Raw genomic sequence first — 22,139 nt, 5'->3', positions numbered from 1 at the left:
CAAATGAATGAAAGTGCATACTGCTGCATAGAGATGCACAGGTATACTAATTGTCAAATGTATTTAAATAATACCATTTTGTTGGTTTAAAGATTCATTTTTTATGTTTTACAAATAGTCTCAAATAACTCATGTTGCGGGTAAAACGAAAAGTATTAAAGTGATTTTCATTTAAGAAGCATACCTGTAATGGGATAATCCACATATCGTTTTGTCTTTCCATCGTAGAATTCAGTTCCTTTCACAATTACTAAATGGGCTGGAAAATTCACACCCCAAGCCAGTGTGCTAGTGGCAATAAGGACCTAGAAAATATGCAGAAACTTAAGTAAGGGGGAAAAAAAAATAATAATAATATATATATATATATATATATATATATATATATATATATATATATATATATATATATATATATATATATATATATATATATATATAAAAATTTAAATATATAAATGTCTTATAGGAATGGCAGGAAAGATGGGGGCATCCACAGTTATTTTAGCAGGAGCACTGACATAACTAGAATTTACCAGGACTCTCAACCTTAGCAAGCTTACTTGTATTTTGCAGTTGACAAACAACTCTTCCACTGTCCGTCGATCCCGTTCATGCAAGCCTGCATGATGCATTCCAATGCCAAATGCAAGAGTCAGTTTCAGATTGGAATCCTTTAATGTTGCAATAATATCATTCATCTATAAAAGAAGAGAAAAATAGTTTGAGAGTTGTTACTATAAGACTGTACCATCCATCCTCAATTGGCCACCACATATATATATATATATATAGATAGAGGCATATATTTGTATTAATATTTGGCATAATGAAAACTCTACAAATATTCTATACAGGATAGTGGGTGGAAAACCTGCATTACCAGCTTTAGGGTCAATGATTCAGAAATTAAAACGTAATGAGCGTAATAGAGATCTTTAAAACATATGCTGAATGAAGTGAAAGACCTATTAGTCTTTCAAAAGACCTTTAAGTGCATTATAAATTAATGTAAAGCACTGCGTAAGGTTTTTGTTTGAAAAGGGCCCAAAAAATAATCGATGTACAATATGAGGGGTATTGTGGGATTACTTATTTACCTGCCTACATATGTATAGACTGAATGAGTGGAATATTTAGTAAGGATAAGGAACCTGTTATCCAGAATGCTCGAGAACTGGGGTATTTCAAATAAGGGACCTTTACTTGGATCTCCATACCCAAGTCTACTTAAAATAATTTAAGCATTAAATATCCCCAATAGGATTGTATTGCCTCCATGGATTAATTGTGTCTTAGTTGGGATCAAGTACTGAGAAACCAGAAATCCTTTTTAAAAAGAAAGAACATTTACGAAGGGGCATATTTATCAAAAATCAAGTTTGCGTTTTTACATAGGTTTCAAAAAAACATGTAGAAAAAAACCCCACAAATTTACTTGAGAAAGTTCTTTGAAAGTTTTAATAGTCTGTATTAAGCAAAATGCTGAGAAAAGTTGCCAGAAAATACTTTTCAAGTAAAAGCTAGGTTTAATAGAAGTCAAAATGTGATTTTAGTCGATGGTGACTTGTTCCTGCAAATATTTTTTTTCTTAAATAAGTTGGCATTCGAGAAACCAGTTTTTTTATGCCATTAGCACTATAAAAAAGCCTGTGCTACGAAATGCCACAGCCCTATTTATATGTGTTTGCAGTGAAATTTGGTGAATTTTGTGTTTACTATTTCATCAATATATCACATAGCGTTAGACAGAAATAGAAATTAATATTTCCTAGAATTTTTTCCAGTGATCTATCGACCACTTGTGGCTTCATAATAAAAATAAAATCATGCTAAATTTCTGCTAATTATCAACAGTAATGGCCAGATTTATCAAAGGTTGAATTTCGAATGTATGTGAATTTTTTTACTAATAAATTTGAATATATTCACAACGCGAATGGAAGGTTATTTACAAAAAAAAATGAAATGTCTAATATTCCAGACCAGAAAATTCAAATCAAATTTAATTCTCCATCCGAAAAAAAAACCATGAATGTCAGGAAGGCAGAATAGTTCAATCGACCTCTGCCATGGACTTGTAAATGAACTCGGCAGGTTTTAGGTGGCAAATATTCAAATTAGAACTGTTTCCATGGTCAAGGTGTAATAAATCTCACATTCAAATCTACATTCGAATTGGGAGATTAAAATTTTCAAATGTGTGAATTTTGACACAAAAAAAAAAACATTTGAAAATTCAAATTTTAATTTACTATTCGACCGTTAATAAATCTGGCCCTTAAAATGCAATCGAAGTGCAGACCTCTTCTATGAAATTGCATGAGAAATATGTGAAGTACAAATGTTTTATTTATACTTTTTGATGCGAGCTGTAGTTATGCCTTACCAGTGCTTAAAGGATCTAAACCCGCAACTGCAAATTTAGAGGATAAAATGACATACATTTGTTTATTTTACCTTAATTTTATTGCATTGCTTTACCTTTTTATGGGAATTTCCTACTTTCAAAATGCTATTTATTTTTCATTATCCAGTTTTGCACATTCTATATTTTTGGAAAAGTAAAACCTTGTCGCACTGAATTGATGTTGCTACTAACAAATTAGTGATTACAATGTTTTTCTTGTTCTGCAACCCAGTATAAGTGCAGTGGCCTGTGGTTCAGTTAGTCATATCCTGCTAAGCAAAGTAATTTAGCTGAGAAAAAGGAGAGAACCTTTAGCAGAAGTGTGCACTAATATTCTGACAAGCTAGCAGCAGGAAGCTCTGGTCACTTCTTGCTGACCTCCCTTGCTGACTTTCACATAAATCACTTCAGCAAACAACACTGCTTTACCCGTTGGCACAAATTTCAAAGCTTACAGCTCTCTAGAGTTTCAGTAGAATTTTCTCCATTGTCTGATGTCTTTTTTATGCTGTAAAACGGTAACTCCCTCTACCTTCTATTATATGCAATACACCTAATAAATGTTTTTACCCACAATATATACAGAACTCAGAATACAATATAAAAATAAAAGACAGTTTCCGATATTTATATTCAGTGTACTACCATATGAAAAAAACACCTGTAATCCAATAAAATGCTGAAATATTTTGATTCAGTGCAAAGACTATACATTGAGCAGAAAACTGTTAATGTTAATTCAGTTTTTAAAAAAAAAAAAAACAGTGGACAAAAAACACAAATAACTGATTGTAATGAAAAAATGCACAAATTGATATAAAGTATACAAATAAAGAGGCCTTATGACATGTTTTTTATTGCGTATTGTTTTAATTTAGAAATATGGTTTTTGCTATTGTCTGCACTTAACAACAAAATTAAACCAATTTCACTATCTAGGTTGTGTTAAATGGAAAAGTGAGCCTTAATCACTGGGGGGAGGGGGACTCTCTCTTGCACTGGCCAAAGCAGCAGCAAAAATTGTATAAATGCTTTATCGAATATAAATAGTTTTATTACCCACCTCAATTTAGACTAAGGTTTCTGCAAGCTTGTAGTTGTATTGCCAAAAGTGCTTTGTTTTGATGAAAAAAAAAAGTTTATATATGGTATTAGCATTGCTTTAAATGTATATGGCTAAAAACCTGACCCAAAAACAGGCTATAATGTAGTCCTTTAATACTTCTTTCTTTTAGTTTGGTATTTTACAAATGAAATGAGATGTAAAATACAATGTTCAAATTCAACCCTTGTAACTATGTTCATGTTATCAAATACGCCAGTAGGTATATGTTCTACAGTTTGGCCGTTTCCCTATGGCACAAACTGTAAATTATATGTTTATGAATGGCATGCTCCTACGTTATAAGGTGCTGTTTATAACTAAAACAGATATGTCTTACCTAGTGTCATCAGCCAAGCTTTTTCTGTCCACTACCACAGCCTTCCTCTACTTTAACTTGTGCCACAGGACTGGCCACCTCTTCAAGAACCTCTCAATCTAATGCTTATCCCATGCTCAACTAATCATGTTGGTTGCATGCTTGCTTCTGCCTCTAGACTTACTGTCTACAGTGCAAAACTTAAGGAGCTTTCTGTGCAATCCTGCACACCAGAATCAATAGCATGACCCCATCCACCCAAACATTAACCAGCATAAGAGGGAACAGTTGACAAGGGGAGAGGAGGGGAACCAATAGAAGTATAGCACTTATAGTAACAGGACCCACAAAGCCACCAAAACATAAGCCTCCACACTCACACCCTAAAGAAGAAAACAGAAGAGTATGGAGTAACTATCCCCATCGTGTTACACAGATCCATACAGACAGGAAACACATCCACACCTGCAGGGATCCCAGAACACTCTCTCCCATGTCCCTTGCCCCCTCATCCACAGGGCACTATCCTGCAACTCAACATGCAATACGTAAATGTGGGGATCCAAAATAAGGAATTAATAGTTGTGCATTGTGCGAGAGATGGAAATTACAGGTTCTTGACAGACCCCTCAGAAATGTAGATTATAATGAATAATGTACCCCCTAATAAATTTATAAAGATATTACACGTTACCTCAGAGTTCCAAGACCTGTAAAAGGTCACTTTTCCTCCTTGGTGACTTATATCTTTCTAAATTACAGTCAGGGGTACATTTTCCACTATATTATCGCGTGTGCTAAAACAGAGATAATTCAAATCATTTCTGTATTTTGAGTGAAACATTTTAAGACTCCATCAAAGAGATCACAATCATTATGTGGTTTGGTATAATAAATAGCTGTTATCTTCTACTTTACAGTATTTTTCTTCTTTAACTTTCATTAATCTGTTATCAAAACTTTCATAACTGAACACACATTTGTGATGGATGTCAAATGCATATTTTATTGTATACTGGCTGGAAGGGAAAAAAAACACTACAAAGGGATTTCCCTTTCTTCTCATGATACGAAGAAATAAAATCTCTTTCATGACAAACCTAATCTTCTTCAAAGGACGATGGAAGAGAAATCCTTGTTCTTCGAGCCTTGGTAAAGTGTTGAACCGTTTAAGCAAGGTTATGGTACCTACGTTTTGGCAAGTTAAATTTATGGGTGTTAAAAAGCTTTTGTAGAAAGATGGGATTCCATTTGAAGAGATACATTACCTTCCATCTGAAAAACATTCTAGCCAGGGTATAATTCAGAAAGATGATGACAATGCTGGCTCCAAAATAAAAGACAAGACCAGATTGGACAAGAATGAGCTAACAGATTGTGCAGCCCAATTATGTCCCTTTGAGTGTGATATATTGATTCAAGATGCCAAAATCCCATGTTTTATTCTTGTGTTTCTTTCTAGAAACTCTGGCTTACATGCCCTAATTATTATTGTTTGCATTTTAAGGCACATCAGACTCGGACCATATGCTACTGAATAATGCCCCTGCAAATGCCCAGTGAAAAGAGGGTGAGCCAAGAAACATTAGCGTTAAAATTATGAAGTCTATTAGACAGAGATTTACAGCCAGCACATCTGCTACAGATGTTAAATGAAGTAAAAACTTCTCTCTGATAATTAAGTGTTCATTTGTTTATGACGCACTTTTGTGCCATAAAAGTAGACATCCCTTGAGAAAAGACATAATGGTGCGCTATGCTAACTGTTTAAAACAAACGCGGCAGTAAAAGCAAACTAATATGTTAAGCAAGCTGCCCGAATACATCATTAGAGGGAACAGTGACATACAGTGATTTGTATGGTTAATGGCAATGCTTAAAAATACAATTATGCAGGGTCTTTATAGCCAATACAATCAAGAACTATATTTGAATAGCGGCAAGTTTATTTTAAAAGTGCATTGCTACATTTGGTGTCTCATTTGCAGCAAATTTTTAAGACTCCTAACTGAGGATTTCTTGCTGCTTTCTTTATTTAGTTATAAGACAAATGAAACATGCAATAACTGGCAAGATAAAACATTCAGCACATCACCTACCGATTGCATTATTTTTTCTCCCTGCTGATATGCTAGTGCCAGAATAAGCTACTCTAAAAGCCTATTAATAAAGTCGAATCATAAGTTAAAAAGGAAACAAACATTATAGGAACTGCATTTGTGCCAAGCTTATTACAAAAGACTTAAAAGCAACAACACTTATGGGAGTAACAAGAAAGATTTCTTAACAAATAGTTTGTTATTAACTAATGGGGAATGACTTGGTGTTTGCCAAATTTATTGTTAGAAACCAGCTTAGTAAGTGAAAGATAAAATTATGTGTTCTGCAAAGCACCCGTCACCAATTACATTGTGACTATGTTTACAATCAATATAAAGCATACATATATTCAAAAGAAACTGATTATTTTGTGGACAAATAGCTGTTCAAACAACGGTAAAGTAGAAGGGACAAAACTGAAAAGCCTAATCTAGGGCTGTCCAATTGCAGCCCCCGTTGTGTGGCCCTCCACATGACAGTCTACCTGTTGTGTCTACTTACAATGTGTAAACTTTAAAAGGTATCAGTACAGAGATTAAATGGCCCCTGCATTGTTTAAACCTCACATTTACACTGTAATCCCCTGTATTGTTCACACATGTAATCCCCCCCTGCATTGTTCACACTTGTGACACCTCTATTGTTCACAGCCTAACGCCCTGTACTGTTCACACCTGAGACCCAGACTGAAACTGCCCACACTGTTCACACCTTATTCAAAATGCTAAAGGGGGACCAGCACTGTGTCACTGTATGTAGTACATCTTAGAGTGGTCCTGATAGGGTTCCCTGTCTCCTGATCTCTTCTGCCTTCCATATGCTCCCTGTGTGTGCCATACTCTGCCTGCCCTATGCTACCTGTGTGCACCATACTTTGCCTGCTCTTTGCATGCTGTGTGTGCCATACTTTGCTTGTTCTTTGAACCCTGTGTGTGCCATACTCTGCCTTCCCTATGCTCCATGTGTGTGCCCTACTTTACCTGCTCCATTCTCGTTGTATGTGCCATACTCTGTCTGCCCCATGCTCCCTGGTGTGCCATACTCTGCCTTCCCTATGTTCCCTGTATGTGCCATACACGGCCTGCCATATGTTCCCTGTGTGCCATACTCTGCATGCCCTATGCTCCCTGGGTGTGCCAATCTTTGCCTGCCCTATTGTCCTTGGGTGTGCCATACTCTGTGTGTGCCATACACTGCCTTCCCTATGCTCCCTGTGTGTGCCATACTCTGCTTGTGTGTGCCCTTCTCTGCCTGTGAAGCATAAGCCTGATATTTGTTCCGGGGGTTTGTTAGCATTTGGAATAGCCACAGGGCAGAGGCGGCATATGGATTTAAGGGTATATCTTAAAGTGATACTGATGATAAAAAACTACTTTTTAAAATATGAATGTACATTGAAAGTTACCAATAGGTCATGTTGATAATTTTTTGCTGAGAGGTTTGTTTGTGTAAATAATTGTTTGTTGAAGTTTCTAAACCAGACAGTTTTGCCAACCTGACTGTCCCATCTCAGCCTGTCCGTTAAAGTTTCTAATGCTAATGGACTCCTGCTGCACAAATATGGCAGCCCCTTCATAGATGAGCATGGGGAGTTAGATGGGCAATGTAAAAGGTTTGAGCAAATACTTTATGGCAAAATTATAAGCAGCAAACAAAGTCAATACTATGATAGAAGTAAAAATGGTTTAATTTCTGGTGTCAGTACTTCTTTAATATTAACTTAACTTTTTCACATGAGTGACACCCATGCAGTAAGCACCAACCATTTGGTTTTTTGTTGTGCTATTAATGTGGACATGGTCTTGTGGTAACATGGATGTGGTTTAAAGTGGGTGTGGTCTAAAAGGGGAGTGGCTAACACTGGCTTCCATTATTGTGCCTCCACCATGTAGACCAGAAAAATTCCATAGAAGTTGGACAGCACTGGCCTAATCCATTGTAGTAACCTACAAAAAATTTCTACCAAACACACTCGGCACAAATCAGTCACAGCGATCCCTTCCCAAATTTCCACCACCCACAATGCCCTCTCATGAGTTAACAGTGTGTCAACTAGTGCATATTGCAAAGTATAAGGAGTGATAATGAGTGATTTTACCTCTCTTTCATCCATATTTAACCACTGCTTAGGGTCATTTTCAGTTGCCAAAAATGCAATCAGATCTAAGGCAGTTAGTCGAGTCTGACGCCTGGATGACACAAAGATAAGGACTGGCTTTGCAGGTGAATGGCTTCTAATGGCTGCAGAGAGAAGACAATCGTTTTCTTAAATTTGAACACATTTCAACAATTCCACCATAATAAACCATAAATGCAGTTAGTTCATAAATAAAATATTCTGAAAATATATAGCTTCTTGTAATTTAACTAGCACAACCAAGCACTGCTCAAATGGCTTCCCTTCAAAACCTCAGCTGCTGAAAGTAGATCAGTGTTCCATTTTGACTGCCTTCCTCAGCTGGGCCCATGCAAGTTAGTGGCAGAATTGATTGGGTGCAAGTGATTCTTAAACATACTTATGATTTATTAAAAGTAGCAATGATGCTTCTCAAGAACAACAAATCACCATTACTGTAAGGGTGTGAAGGAATACCTTGTAAGAGATCTACCTTAGTGAATTAGATCCCCTCCAGTGGAAGGATATAAATATAGCGGCGATATAGGTGCTAAATTCACCCTATTTCTGCTTGCTGGAATGTATGCTGCTCTTGATAATCTGGACTGTCTGACCCACAATTCCTTACTGTGCTTTGTACTGTGTTTACCTAAGTTGCATAACTCCTTAGGGTAGTAATCTTTATACAGAGCCCTTATCATTGCTTCCAGCTCCCAGCAAATCCATCCCTGGTACTAGGTAGAGACCAAAGTGGGAGAGCCACATGATCTTTCCCATTAAACTATGAAATGGGTAAAACCCCTCTCCCACATGGCATAGTTGTCAATGGGACTTCCCATGAAGTGGGGGGGAGGGAATTAACCCTTTGGATTCCCTACTTGCAGCATATACTTTAAGACAAAAAAAATAAGATTTAAAACCCAATAGAAATTGCTTCTAATAGAGATTTATATATGCAGGGTCAAGTCACCTTATTTCAGTAAAGGCCAGTAACGTGTGCATAAATGTCCTCATCCCCAGTTCCATGATACATGAGGAAACATACACTACAGTTTATTTCATTAGCAACCGGTATGCTTTGGGACTGTGGAATAAAACTCATAACACCAGGAGGAAACTCATGTAATATGGGAGAACACAAATGCCATGCAGATACTTACCAGGTCAGAACCAACACGGACACTATTAATGGAATAAGCAAAGCTAAACTGTGTACCCCTATGCTTTTATTATGCTCTCTATAACATAAAAATATTTCTTGAAATATAATCATTGTTACATGGAAATACAAATGTTGTAATTTAGTTTAAATAAATAAGGCATAATATTTAGCAACTAACTTACATTAGCCCTACTGAGAAAGCGTTATATTGAGACAAAAGATTAACACTCCTGTAGCAGTGTTTGAATAATGGGATATTGCAATTTTCTGCTGCAAATCAGCCCGTGGAAACAGCTGAAATACATCACCATTATATCCACACACAGAACTGCACTATCTGGAAACAGACAACCTAATGGATTCCTGTTCCCTCAGTAACAGGTGTGATTATAAAGCAAAATCCTGATTTATTGGTCATTAGTGATTATTACATAGCATTTCAGTAGCAGTCATCAGTCATTTCAATTGTCAAGATTGTCTTAGCACTCCCATCAATACTTTTGTTCTCCATCAGAGATAATTAGAAGAGCTGAAAAGTAATTTAAAAAAGAATTGCAGATGATGATGTAAATTCAGCTTTTGGAAATGGCTCTGTATGATGTCATAAATACACTCTACATAAACAATATAATTATAAATGATACGTTATTTAGCTTGTTATTCATTAGCTCTCCAGTGTGCAATTCAGCAATCTGGTTGCTAGGGCCCAAATTACCCTAGCAACATGCCTTTATTTGATTGAGATGCTGGAATATTAATAGGAAAGTGACTGAATAAAAAAAGGACTAAAATAATAGCAAAATAATAGACAAAGGGGTTACGCCCCGAAACGTTGCATCCGCAATAAATGAGCAAGGGGTTTCCCTGCTAGAAGCAAACCATGCTGTGCCGGTGTTTTCTTGCTTTTCTAAAATAATAGCAATACATTTGTAGGCTTATAGAGCATTTATTTTTTGATGGGTTCAGTGATCCCCATGTGAAATCTGGAAAGGGTCAGAAGAAGAAGGCAAACAATGCAAAAACTATGAAAAGAAAAAATGTTCCACCTAGCCATTCAAGCACCTCTATTAATATGTGGCACGGTGTGCTAGCTGTCATGTTTCTATGAATCATTAGTGATTAAATCATTGGACCATGAAGCTGAATGAAATGTATTTTCATTATGCACATTTTTATAACTGGGTTTAACTCCTGTCAAGGATGTAATGCAGCTTGAACTGGTATGTATCATATCCATTTTTTTGTAACAAGTTTGTGCTTACCTTGAAATGAAGGTTTGTTCATACTAGCCATTCGTGGGCAGTAATGTTGGCCAGGGAAACCCTGAATGTGAACTTCCAAAGGAACTGGCCGAACCGAAGGACGGAAATTAAACAGTCCCATCTAAAACCAATAAAAAGTAAATGACATCAATCATACATCTGTGCGTCTCTCTATTTGTAAACCGATATTTGAAAATGAAACACTCCACATAATAACTAAGATAAGCATTTTAGACATAAACACTGAGGCAGAGATCTAGGAACAATACACTACCATATACCTGCATTTTAACAAAGTTATGCTAAACTATCCTTAAAGAAAGGATCCTTATAATTATTCATTAAAATTTGGTAGATGTGGAGTCTCAACTGCTATGGAAAAATATGGCAATGACATGTAATCATGTTTTCGTATCAAAGAATAGTTTGGTTGCTGGGCTATGACACGCTGTATGGTATCCATGTTTCAAACTAATTCCACTAGCTGGGAAGCCGCCAATATATTTTTAGCACATTTAAATCAATAAAAAGTGAAATGGCATGCAAAATGAGAAACAGAAGCAGACCACTTCAAAATAACAGCCTTATGGCTTTGCCCAAAAACTATATTGTGAGACATAAAGTCACTTGTGTAGCAGAACTTTACAGACAAGTTATAGCGAGGTAAAAGGACCAGTAACAATATCAACTTAATTTAAATGTAATTGTACAGCAGCATTTTGCCGGCTGCAAAATGTCTAGCTCATGCGTGAATGGCAAAATGCTGGATGATACCTTTTACTTAAAAATAATGAGTATTATACGTTGCAGGTCCACCAAAGGGTCAATGGTTATCAGAGAGCATATCTGATCGGTATTCACCTGACCAGTAGTACCGGCAGGGTCCAGCTTGATAAAGGGCTGGAATAGCCCGAAACGTCGCTTGGCTAGTGGCACGAATAAATATTTGAATCACTTATCGGAGTGCTGCTGGATTTTATGGTATACGGCAGGGTCAGCTCATTTACCATTATTGTTAATGCAAAAGTATTTTCCAAATAATTCAAAATTTTATTATACATATACTTTTTTTTCTCTGTAAAAATAAACCAGTGCACACACACACATATAGAAATAGATCTGCACAAATAGTTACCAGCATGCCACAGAGTAGCAAACTTTCAATAGGTGCTGTGTATTCAACAAAACCACGAAAGCTGCAGGCACCCTGAACTTCTATTATTTGACAGGAAATTTCTTACCTGACTAATTCCCAGCCAATCTGCTAGGTCTCGAGCATTAGCTAGAGCAGTTGACAAACCAACTACCCGCACAGTTTTCTCAGTATGTGATGAAATGAAGTTTGTACGAGATACTATCACCTCTAGCACAGGTCCTCTCTCATCCCCTAATGGAATAATCATAAAAAATATCAGTTACAGTCAGAAAAACCAAATAAATAACGTGTGTCACTGGCAAATCAGATAGACTTACCAAGCAAATGGATTTCATCAATAATGAGGATGGAAACTTTCTGAACGTAGCTTCTGTTTTGCCAACTTCTACTGACTCCGTCCCACTTCTCTGGGGTAGTAACAATTAAGTCAGCTTCAGCAATGGCTCTCATATCAGGGGTAACATCACCAGTCAGCTCCACAACCCTGATTATGGGAAAAATCATTCATACTGTTTTACTTCAGGTCAGGAGAGTTCAGTACTCTGTACAGCATAGTACATAATTGAATTTAATTTCTTCCCATAGTTCCTAACTTTGTAGTATCATAACAACATAGGTTAACAGTTCTATTTAATTACAAAGGGACTTACTTTTTACCAAGTTTTTCTTCAATTCTTACTTTCCAGTCTTCTATTCTCTCTCGTACCAAGGCCTTGAGAGGAGCAATGTATACAGCCTGTAACAGATCAACAGCATGCTAAAAATGTTTTCTTTCATTTTAGGTGCACAAGTCATTAATAACTACATTATGTGAAATTGCTCTATTTTTCTGATTTAGATTTAAACCTAAAATTATACATTATATATGCTTTCGTTAAAATATTCAACCAGAATTGCACCCTGAGCTAAAGAAACCCTATCATATTCATATCATAAATAAAGCAAGTTTTAGAGATACACAATTTTGCATCCCACAAATTATATGAATCAATGGTGTAACTAAAGTGTGCCAGGCCCCCTGCAAAAAAAACCTTCAGAGGGGCCCCAGCGCACTCCTTTCCCCATCCTTCTACTCACTTCCCATCCCGACTCCCCTCAAGGCCTGCCCCAACTGCACCCTAGGCCCACCTCAACTCCCCCCATAACTCGCCCCGAATTGTGTCCCCTTCCTCGCCGGTAAGAGAGTGGCTAGAGAGGAGGGGGTTTTCTAATTCGCTATAGAGAAAGCAGACCCCACAATCCAGTTCCCCGTGACTGCAGGGTCTGCTTCCTCTATAGTTAAGCCACTGATATGAATCTTTATTGTCAACCTCACTCAGGTTTTGCAGAATCCATATATTAAAATCTTTGTTAGACAAAAATAATTTCACTTTCCATTTTCTTCGATCCCTTTATATAATTTACACACTATTATGCACTTTTACCTTGTACTAGGGATGCACCGAATCCACTTTTTTGCATTCGGCCGAACCCCCGAATCCTTTGCAAAAGATTAGACCGAATCCCGAACCGAATCCGGGTCTATACAAATTAGGGGTGGTAAGGGGAAAACATTTTTTACTTCCTTGTTTTGTGACAAAAAGTCACGTGATTTCCCTCCCCGCCTCTAATTTACATATGCAAATTAGGATTCGGATTTGGTTCGGCTGGGCAGAAGGATTCGGCCGAATACAAATCCTGCTGAAAATGGCCGAATCCCGAACCGAATCCTGGATTCGGTGAATCCCTACCATGTACAGATATTTTCTTTTAAGAAGCTGTAATATAACTAGAACATGCTGTCCTGTCTTTCTTTCTGTGCATATGTGCATTGGATTCACAAGTATATAGCATTAACATTTCCCTATAATAGTAATAATAACAGTAATATAGCTTTTTCATGGAGAGAACAATACATATTTTCATGGATTAACACAATTGCACACCTTGGATGTTGGATACTTATTGAAGACCCGGAAAATGGCCAGCTCAGCAGCTACAGTCTTCCCAGAGCCTGTGGGTGCCCCAAGAAGAACATTGGAGTCTGTGTGATAGAGTGTGTGAAAGATCTGAGTCTGAACTGGGTTAAAGTGTGTAAATTTGTAGAGAGCTTCATAATGGCCATGACCCAGGGCTGTGGTCGGCAAAGGCTGAAGGTCCAGCAATTCTAAAATAGAAATAAAAAAGCTTTAGAAAACCTTGCAACATTTTTATACTTTTTTAATACCTTACATGATCATGAATTACAATAGGGCACTTGAGATGGGCAAGTTGTCTAAGTGCTACAATGAAACTTACTGTTACTGAACAGATCTATTACTCACTAAAATTACATACAGTATTTGCCACTTAACATAACACAAACACCTACATACAAGATAACTGTAGGTATTTATAAAAATAACAGACTTCCTTTAAATTGTGTGGAGTCAGTGCTGCATTATTAGGGAAATAAGCAGCACTGACTCCACACAAATTAAAGGAAGTCTGCTATTACACTCGGAGGGGGGCGAGTTTTATTGTGAGCCGGCAAAAGAAGGGAAACCTCGGAAATCTTCGGGTACACTTACTGATAGATACCTTAGCATAGATTTACAATACTGTGCATACATATTCTCCAGCTTTTGCAAAACTACTAAAGCCAGGTTAGACTTAAACAATACCTTGAAATGCCAAATCCTACATATGCCTGTTCTAGGTGTCCACTAAGAAAAAAAAAAAAATAACAAATGTATTGTACTGTTGCTGTGTTGTATGCATGTTGTTATCTCTATCCAATATAAGAATACAGCAAGGAACCAGTGAAAGTTCTAAATCCATGGCCAATCTTTATTCGAATTTTCGGTTACCAACAGACAGCGTTTAAGGCTGAAATCAGATACAGAGCTCTTTATGTTGGCATCTCTCTCCATATGCTGGGAAATCTCTTACACAGGAGGACAGTTATAAACCAAGCAATCTGTTGCAGCAAAAAACAAAGGTTTACCAGTGTGTGGAGGATGTCTCTCCGGCAAAATTAAATGTTGAAAATTAATGATGCAGACTGCTTCAGCTCCTAACCATCTGTCTGAAACCGCTCGAATATAGTATTGAGAAGGTAAGGGCTCAAAGATTGGAATTGTAAACACCAACAATTGGGGTTCTTTGGTGACAACCTGGTAAAAAAATGTAACACATATACATGTAAACACAATATATAGAGTATGTAGATAGAACACTCATCTACCCAGGTTTAAAACAAATAAATTCACATGCTTTATTGTGGATGGCAATTTCTCAGTTTGAAAATCGTTTCTATGAGCAAGTGAATTAAAGACTCCTATTCATGTACCCACTTAGCACAGAAAATACACTAACACAGTCAGTGTATCATATACTTGGGGTCTGAAATAAAACCTGAAAAAAACAAGTTCTATCATTTGGCCTTAGACAGAGTGTTCATTTTTTAAAAATTCAGTGCAATACAACATAAAATTTCAAAATGAAAACAACACTTTTAAGGATATACTGTACTTTGCAAACACATTTTTGTGGCAGATATACCTGTTTCTTTTGGAGAAGAAAATATTCTGAATGATAGATGTGATCATTAGTTGGATCCTCAACCCAAATCCACCAAGGCTCCCCAACAGTTCCATGTACCTAACAACAAAATAAATTCATAATTAAAGGGATTCTGTCATGATTTTTTTTGCCATAGTTTGTATTTCACTGTTTACACTGCAAATATTTAACTCTACAATATAACATTTTATTCCTGAATAAAGGTGTATTTTTTTTAGTCGTAATATTGGTGTGTAGGCAGCCATCTCAGGTAATTGTGCTTGATCCTGTGCTTTCAGAAAGAGCCAGCACTTCATGACGGCACTGCTTTCAATTAAGCTATTGTTTCCCCAAATCAATGTAACTGCAGGAGTCTCAGTGGGAATTGGATTTGTACTACTAAGTGATATTCTCACATGTACAAATTACCTGTTATCTTGTGTTGGGAAGCTGTGATTACCGATTGTTCTACTGATGGATTGCTGGGGGGAGGAGGTGATTTCACTCTGACTTGCAGTGCAGCAGTAAAGCGTGACTAAAGTTTATGTGAGCACAAGCCACATGACTGGGGGCACCTTGGAAACTGACAATATGTCTAGTCCCATGGCAGATTTCAATATTAAATATAGAAAAATCTGCTCATTTGAAAAATGGATTTCAGTGCAGAATTCTGCTAAAGCAGCACTATTAATGGATGCGTTTTGATAAAAATGTGTTTTCCCAAGACAAAACCCTTTAAGTTCATCCTAACCAATCTTTTAAAAGCAGTACTTATTTTATGACTCTGTTAGAAAAGATGTATTGTGCACCATTAGAGAGCAGAAGGACGAGCAGACCTGTTGCACAGTTGATTCTTACACAATTACTTGTAATGCACACTTAATTTCTTAGCCTTGAACATTACGTTACAGTTAAAATATAAAAAAAAAACAATAGAAAGTGAAATAAAGAAATATTACATAGTATCAGTAATGGCAATTCTTTGTACTACAAATGAAAAATAAATGTACAAGCATGATCTGATATAGAAAATATTAGATTCATTGGCAGCTAGTTCCTATTCAACAACATTTCATTTCAGTCATTTATTGCGTGGCCTATGTTACGATAAATGAAGATTATTTCAGAAAACATAAATCATGGTTTCTAGCATTTCTTAGCAACAGTGACACCAGTGTAACCAAAGTAGCATACAAGCATACAGATACTGATGAAATATTAAGCACTGTCTTATAAATGTAAAACAAGTGCTTTAGAATAAACAGAGAAGAACACAAATGTTTGCCTTGTGGTTGGCAATCCAATTAAAGGGAAGGAAATGTAGCATAAAAGAACTGCTGGGGGTGATCACACAGCAAAGTGATGACCCTATGGACAATATGAGGTCATTACCTAGTGGATGACTGAATGAAATCATCTTGTTCAGTCTACACTATTCGCCAGATTGTCAAGTCTGTGTTGTGACCCTGAGGTTAAATTCAGCAGCAGGCATTAAAGATGGTTATTTTTTCAATACTCCCCTAACACGATATATACATATTTTGTTATGATACAAACTACACTTTTCCTATTGGTTAGTGCAATTCATTCACTAGATATGTAAATAAAATATGCTTATGCTGTTCTGTGTATAAAAAGGATATAGAATATATGCTCTACATCAGAGCCTTAGAATATATAAAGGATTGTAGCATTCCTGGCTAATTTAGAGATTTATACAGATTTGAATCTGTCACCATCTCAACAATTTACATATTTGGCTGGCTGCCCACATATGGTAATGTAATGAGACCATCTACTGCAGATTAAGCACTTTGAGAAGTCCAAGATATGGAGGGGGTAAGGAATGACCAGGAGATGCTCTCTTGGATAATTAGGCAAACTCTCTGGCACATATGTTGCCTTTTTGATATACAACACAGTTGTGGTACACTTACAAGAGTAAATGGGATGAAGACATAGATAAGTCTATTAATGGTAAAAGTTTATTTGGGAGAGCACAGAGAACATCTGTATGTGCAACCACCAAAGATAGTACATACAAGATATCTAGTATAGGTAAATCTAAAAACAACTGGACTTGCTGAGTAATCAATGAAGACAGTTCACTACACATCCCAGCATCTTCTTCAGTTCAACTGAACTGGTGTGGGAAATTCTCGGCATATAAACTCTTCCACTAATCCAATCACAATGGCACATTGTAACTCTTCAAAGAGGTGACATCTGAAGAAATTCACAGAGGTGTTGATTCTGTGTAGTTACTGTGATAGGATTATCCAATGAGTCATGCAACTCCTAGAAACAGGTGTTACTTGTGAGAGTTGCATGAATGGATGTGTAAAGTGTTCTGAAACCGCCGGGGTACAGATGTTAGAACAGCATTGTATGTAGCAGACAGGTGGTGTCAAAGGCCCCCGCCTCTGTTCAGGGATGGTTTCTCCACCTTAACATGAGTCGCCTCTTTCACGCCTCGTTCAAACCAGCGGTCTTCTTTATCCAAGATTTGGACCTTGCTATCTTCAAAGGAGTGTCCCTTGTCTTTTAGGTGTAGAAAGACAGCTGAGTTTTGCCCTGTAGAGTTCGCCCTCCTATGCTGAGCCATTCGCTTGGTGAGCAGTTGTTTTGTCTTGCCAATGTATAGATCTGTGCACTCCTCGCTACACTGGACTCTGTATACCACATTGCTTTGTTTTTCTTTTGGTGTTGGATCCTTTGGGTGTACCAGTTTTTGTCTCAGTGTGTTGCTAGGTTTGAAAAACACAGGGATATGCCGAGAACTTCCCACACCAGTCAGTTGAACTGAAGACGCTGCTCGGATGAGTAGTGAAACGTTTTCATTGATTACTCAGCAAGTCCAGTTGTTTTTAGATTGACCTATACTAGATATACCATGACCTGGATGAATGAAAATCTTCATAGTCATACATACAAGATAATAGACAGGTGGTCTCAACTAATTGCTTCCAAGACTGTAGGGAGGGAGACTCCTTTATCCACATTTGGTAAACTTGCCTAATGGTTTTTGGGAGACGGTGGAAGAGGAGCTCTACCAGGTTTTTCATTGGAGCACTTAAGGTAATTCCAAACAGTTTTATAAATGTACTCTTCAGAGATACAAAGCCACCACAAACTGCCAACACAGATCCTCACAGTAATCAGGTCCCATCTAAAAGCCAACTGAAAAAAATATCTTCGGAAAGATTCACCCATGGCAAACGTAAAATGGATTGCAATGCCATATTCAGGTCTACTGTTATTTATTGATATCTTTGTTTTAACAGAAAAGAGTAAATCCAGTTATAATAATCATGCATGCCCCCCTCTAAATTTACTGGATGCTGAATGTACTGTACATGGTATTCACTTAAAGGAAAGGCGAAAATTAAGTAAGCTTTATCAGCTACTCTGAGTCCTCTGTCAAAAGAAAAACAGCATTTCTTTCCTTCTATTGTGTACACATGGGCTTCTGTATCAAACTTCCTGTTTTCAGCTTAAACCTTCAGGGCTTGGCTTGAGCATGCTCAGTTTGCTCCTCTATCCCTTTACCCCTATTTCCCCCCCCCCCCTCCCTGCTGTAATCTGAGCCCAGAACTATGAGTGAGCAGGGAGAGACTCAGGCAGGAAGTGATGTCACACCAAGCTAATATGGCAGCTGCTATCCTAAACAAACAGAGTTTCTAGAGCTGTTTACTCAGGTATGGTAAAGCATTCTGCAGAATAAATATAGTGTTATAGCTTGCACTATTGTGGCTAATCTATTGGCAATAAACAGCTTCAGTAGCTGTCCTTCTCCTTTAATATGTTTGTCTTGAAATTTTCTCATCCAAAATAAAAATGATTTATCAATACATGCACTCAAACAAATATGTTTTTCCTCCCGCAAACCATGTCAGTCATGCTTAAGTACTTCAGCATTTCAAATCACTCCCTCTTGCTGGAATTGGTGGGGCTCATTTATAGGGATGGGCGAATTTGACCCGTTTTGTTAAAAACATTTTTTTTTTTACGTGCGTCTTTTTATTTTGACGCACGCCGCCATACACGACTATGGGCGTCATTTTTCCGGCGAAACAAGGCAAAAAATTCGCCCATCCCTACTGATTTACTAACAAAACATTTGCACTAGTGCTATAGCCTATGTCAACAAATCAAATTTTAATTTTCAGCATTTTACCTGCAGCTGGATGATCAAAGTTAATCACTAGGTTGCTATGTGTTGCAGACCTGGTGCAAAATATCCATTGTTGGTACACAAGCCGTACCCCTACATTATCTGACCAACCTGAATGCTCATGGCAACCTTTGAACCACACTTTCATTCAGGTCGACCACCTGGATCAATGCTATCCAACTTCTGTGGTACAGAGGTACAATATTTTTCAGGACTACATGGTAGGGAGCCAATAATGGAAGCCACTCCTAGTTTTTTAAACCACACTTACTTTAAGCAAACCTATGTTATTACTAGAACTAGAGCACATCTACATTAATGGTAGAAGCATACCAAACAACATAGGGTCAACGCTAAGACCAACCCGCATTGTAAAGTGACAAAACACCTGCCTGTCTGTTTGAGGTGCGAACAGGTGCACAGTGCAGGGGTTTACAGTCTTAATATGAAGTTTGAACAATACAGGGGTTTAAAGTCTAAATATGAGGTATAAAAAATGTAGGAGTTTATATATGAATCTGAGGTGTGAACAATACAGGGATTTACTGTTTAAATCTGAGGTTTGAAAAATGCAGGGGCTTACAGTCTGAATCATCTGAGATGTTTGAACAATACAGGAGCTTGCAGTCTAAATGAGGCATAAACAATAGAGACTTGCAGTTTAAATCTGAGGTTTGAAAAATGTAGGGGCTTATAGTCTGGGTTGTAAACAATATACTCATCTTCACTTCCTTTTGGCAGACTGATTAATTTCTATTGTCTATATCTGGCCATACATGCCTATATTTGGTCAGGCAGCAGGCTGATTTAGACCCTGATAGAAAATTCAATCACACAAGGTGTTATCAGTTGGTATCAAGTTTAGGACAAAACGAGCTAGCATAAGGTTGTCGCAGCACACTAATTTAGAATGATAATAGAAATAATTCATCAAATAATTATTAAACATACATATAATTTGGTTAATTTTCTCACAGTCATACTTGCTCTTTAAGAATAGAGTCATTTCTACAAGACAAATATTGTAAATAGCCTGAAAATGGCTTAAGTGTAGCATACAGAATGTAAATCCTGAAGTTATAAATCCTATCCTTTTATTATATAAATGTTGTTTCGCTATGAATAGCAATATCTTCAAGTAATGCATTAAAATGACAAAATATGAAAAGCAATGCAAGAAAAATGGTATGGCTTATTTTCAGTTAAAATACTTTATATATGATTGAAAATGAAACCCATAACAGTGTTTGAGGAATAAAATGTGCAGGTTTTCGGAAATAACCTATAGCGGAGCTAGTTGAATTATGTGCAACATATCACATACAGACATCGCATTATTAGGCAGTGGCTTATCTTGCAGTGCCTGCTCAAGCCATTATGCACAATACTGCCATTCCACTGTCTACAATCTGACAAACACTGTTCATAAATTATTGGCATTGCAGGACAAGTCCAACACATGATACCTGATCGCTCCATTTAAAGTCAGGATTGATGTTCAATCGAACTCGGAGGACTGTTCGGGTAATTGGTTGGATTGTGGCTTCCATTGTAATGGATGGAATTTGATGGACGCATTGTTTGACCTTTAGCCCGATGTTCACATGATGCAGCATGTGACCTAAAAAGGTACATTAGGTTAAAAAACGTTTGCATATACAGGAACAATAATGCAATCAGACTTGTAAAGCAGCTTTTAGATGAGCGTATTACAGCTTGCTTGTTTTGCAGTGTTGTGTATAAATGATTGACTCTCTCGACCTCTCATGTTTGAATGTTTTGTAATACTTAACTTGAATTAGTACAGCAAAGTTTTTGCATTAGCAGCTACGCATAATAAGTGTTCACCCACACATTGATTTAGACACGTCAAGGTTAAAAATAACTACTACTATTGAATTATTTCTACATCTGTGCTATATGCAGATTGAAAATATATTTCCAAGCGTACACATTCCACATTATTCTCTATTTATATAATATGCAACCAATTGGGAATTTAAATGAAAAGAGATGAGTGATTAGATGGTTTTAATATAACTACTTCACTGGCTATGAGTCTTCAAGTGCGAAGCAAATGACAAGGTAAACTAGGAAATTCTTCTTTGTACACATATATCTGATCCTGAATGAAATGTTTCCTGGTTAGAATACTCTAAGAAAAATGCTCTCTCTTCATGCAAACGATATGTTTATATAACAAACATAGTATGCCTAACACTTTTTTAATGTACGGTTAAAGGATCTATTATTGCTAGTGATTATTGAAAAAAAAAAAATTATATATATATATATATATATATATATATATATATACTGTGTATATATATATATATATATATATATATATATATATATATATATATATATATATATATATATATATATATATATATATATATCAAACAAGGGAAAGTTGTGCTCACCACTAGTTTTTAAAACCATTAGGCGGGGGGGTGCAACGAGGCCGTGACCACAAAATACATAAAGACAATTGCAAGAGTCCTCTGCACTCAACCCATTATCAATATATTTAAGACAGAGACATTTTGTGCATACTGCTACTGAAAAATGCCTTACCCTTTAAACAAAACAGGGATTGTTTGTCCATATATTGCAATATATTTAAGCTGGCCAACTACATCAAAGTCATCCCATATCTGGCCAGTCCTACAGGTCAGGTGATCCCACTGGTGTCTAATAAAAGGGCAGCCAAGTCTGGGAGTTTTACTTTGAAAGCAGCTAGTAAGTTGCAGGTAAAACGTAGTCATCCCTTTGTAAAATGTATAATGAAGCAATAGAATTAATGAATCAGT

At 36.8% G+C, this 22,139-nt stretch overlaps 1 protein-coding gene across 2 annotated transcripts in view; it reads right to left on the bottom strand.

Moving 5' to 3' along the window:
* The window catches only part of ascc3.L (activating signal cointegrator 1 complex subunit 3 L homeolog), a 327,995-nt gene that overhangs the window by 67,935 nt on the left and 237,921 nt on the right, over positions 1 to 22,139 (bottom strand). For both annotated transcript variants that reach the window (XM_041563009.1, XM_018263366.2), the window contains exons 22-32: positions 20,790 to 20,944; positions 15,150 to 15,248; positions 14,593 to 14,761; positions 13,553 to 13,773; positions 12,278 to 12,363; positions 11,945 to 12,111; positions 11,713 to 11,858; positions 10,472 to 10,592; positions 8,030 to 8,172; positions 564 to 701; positions 185 to 305 (exon numbers count right to left, since the gene is read on the bottom strand). In XM_041563009.1, coding sequence (XP_041418943.1) covers positions 185 to 305; positions 564 to 701; positions 8,030 to 8,172; positions 10,472 to 10,592; positions 11,713 to 11,858; positions 11,945 to 12,111; positions 12,278 to 12,363; positions 13,553 to 13,773; positions 14,593 to 14,761; positions 15,150 to 15,248; positions 20,790 to 20,944 — 1,566 coding nt within the window. The remainder of the gene's footprint in view (positions 1 to 184; positions 306 to 563; positions 702 to 8,029; positions 8,173 to 10,471; positions 10,593 to 11,712; positions 11,859 to 11,944; positions 12,112 to 12,277; positions 12,364 to 13,552; positions 13,774 to 14,592; positions 14,762 to 15,149; positions 15,249 to 20,789; positions 20,945 to 22,139) is intronic.

The sequence above is a fragment of the Xenopus laevis genome, chromosome 5L (assembly GCF_017654675.1).
Source record: "Xenopus laevis strain J_2021 chromosome 5L, Xenopus_laevis_v10.1, whole genome shotgun sequence".
Classification (NCBI taxonomy): domain Eukaryota; kingdom Metazoa; phylum Chordata; class Amphibia; order Anura; family Pipidae; genus Xenopus; species Xenopus laevis.
Note: the sequence above shows the minus strand (reverse complement) of the source record. Positions and strands in the feature narration are given on the sequence as shown.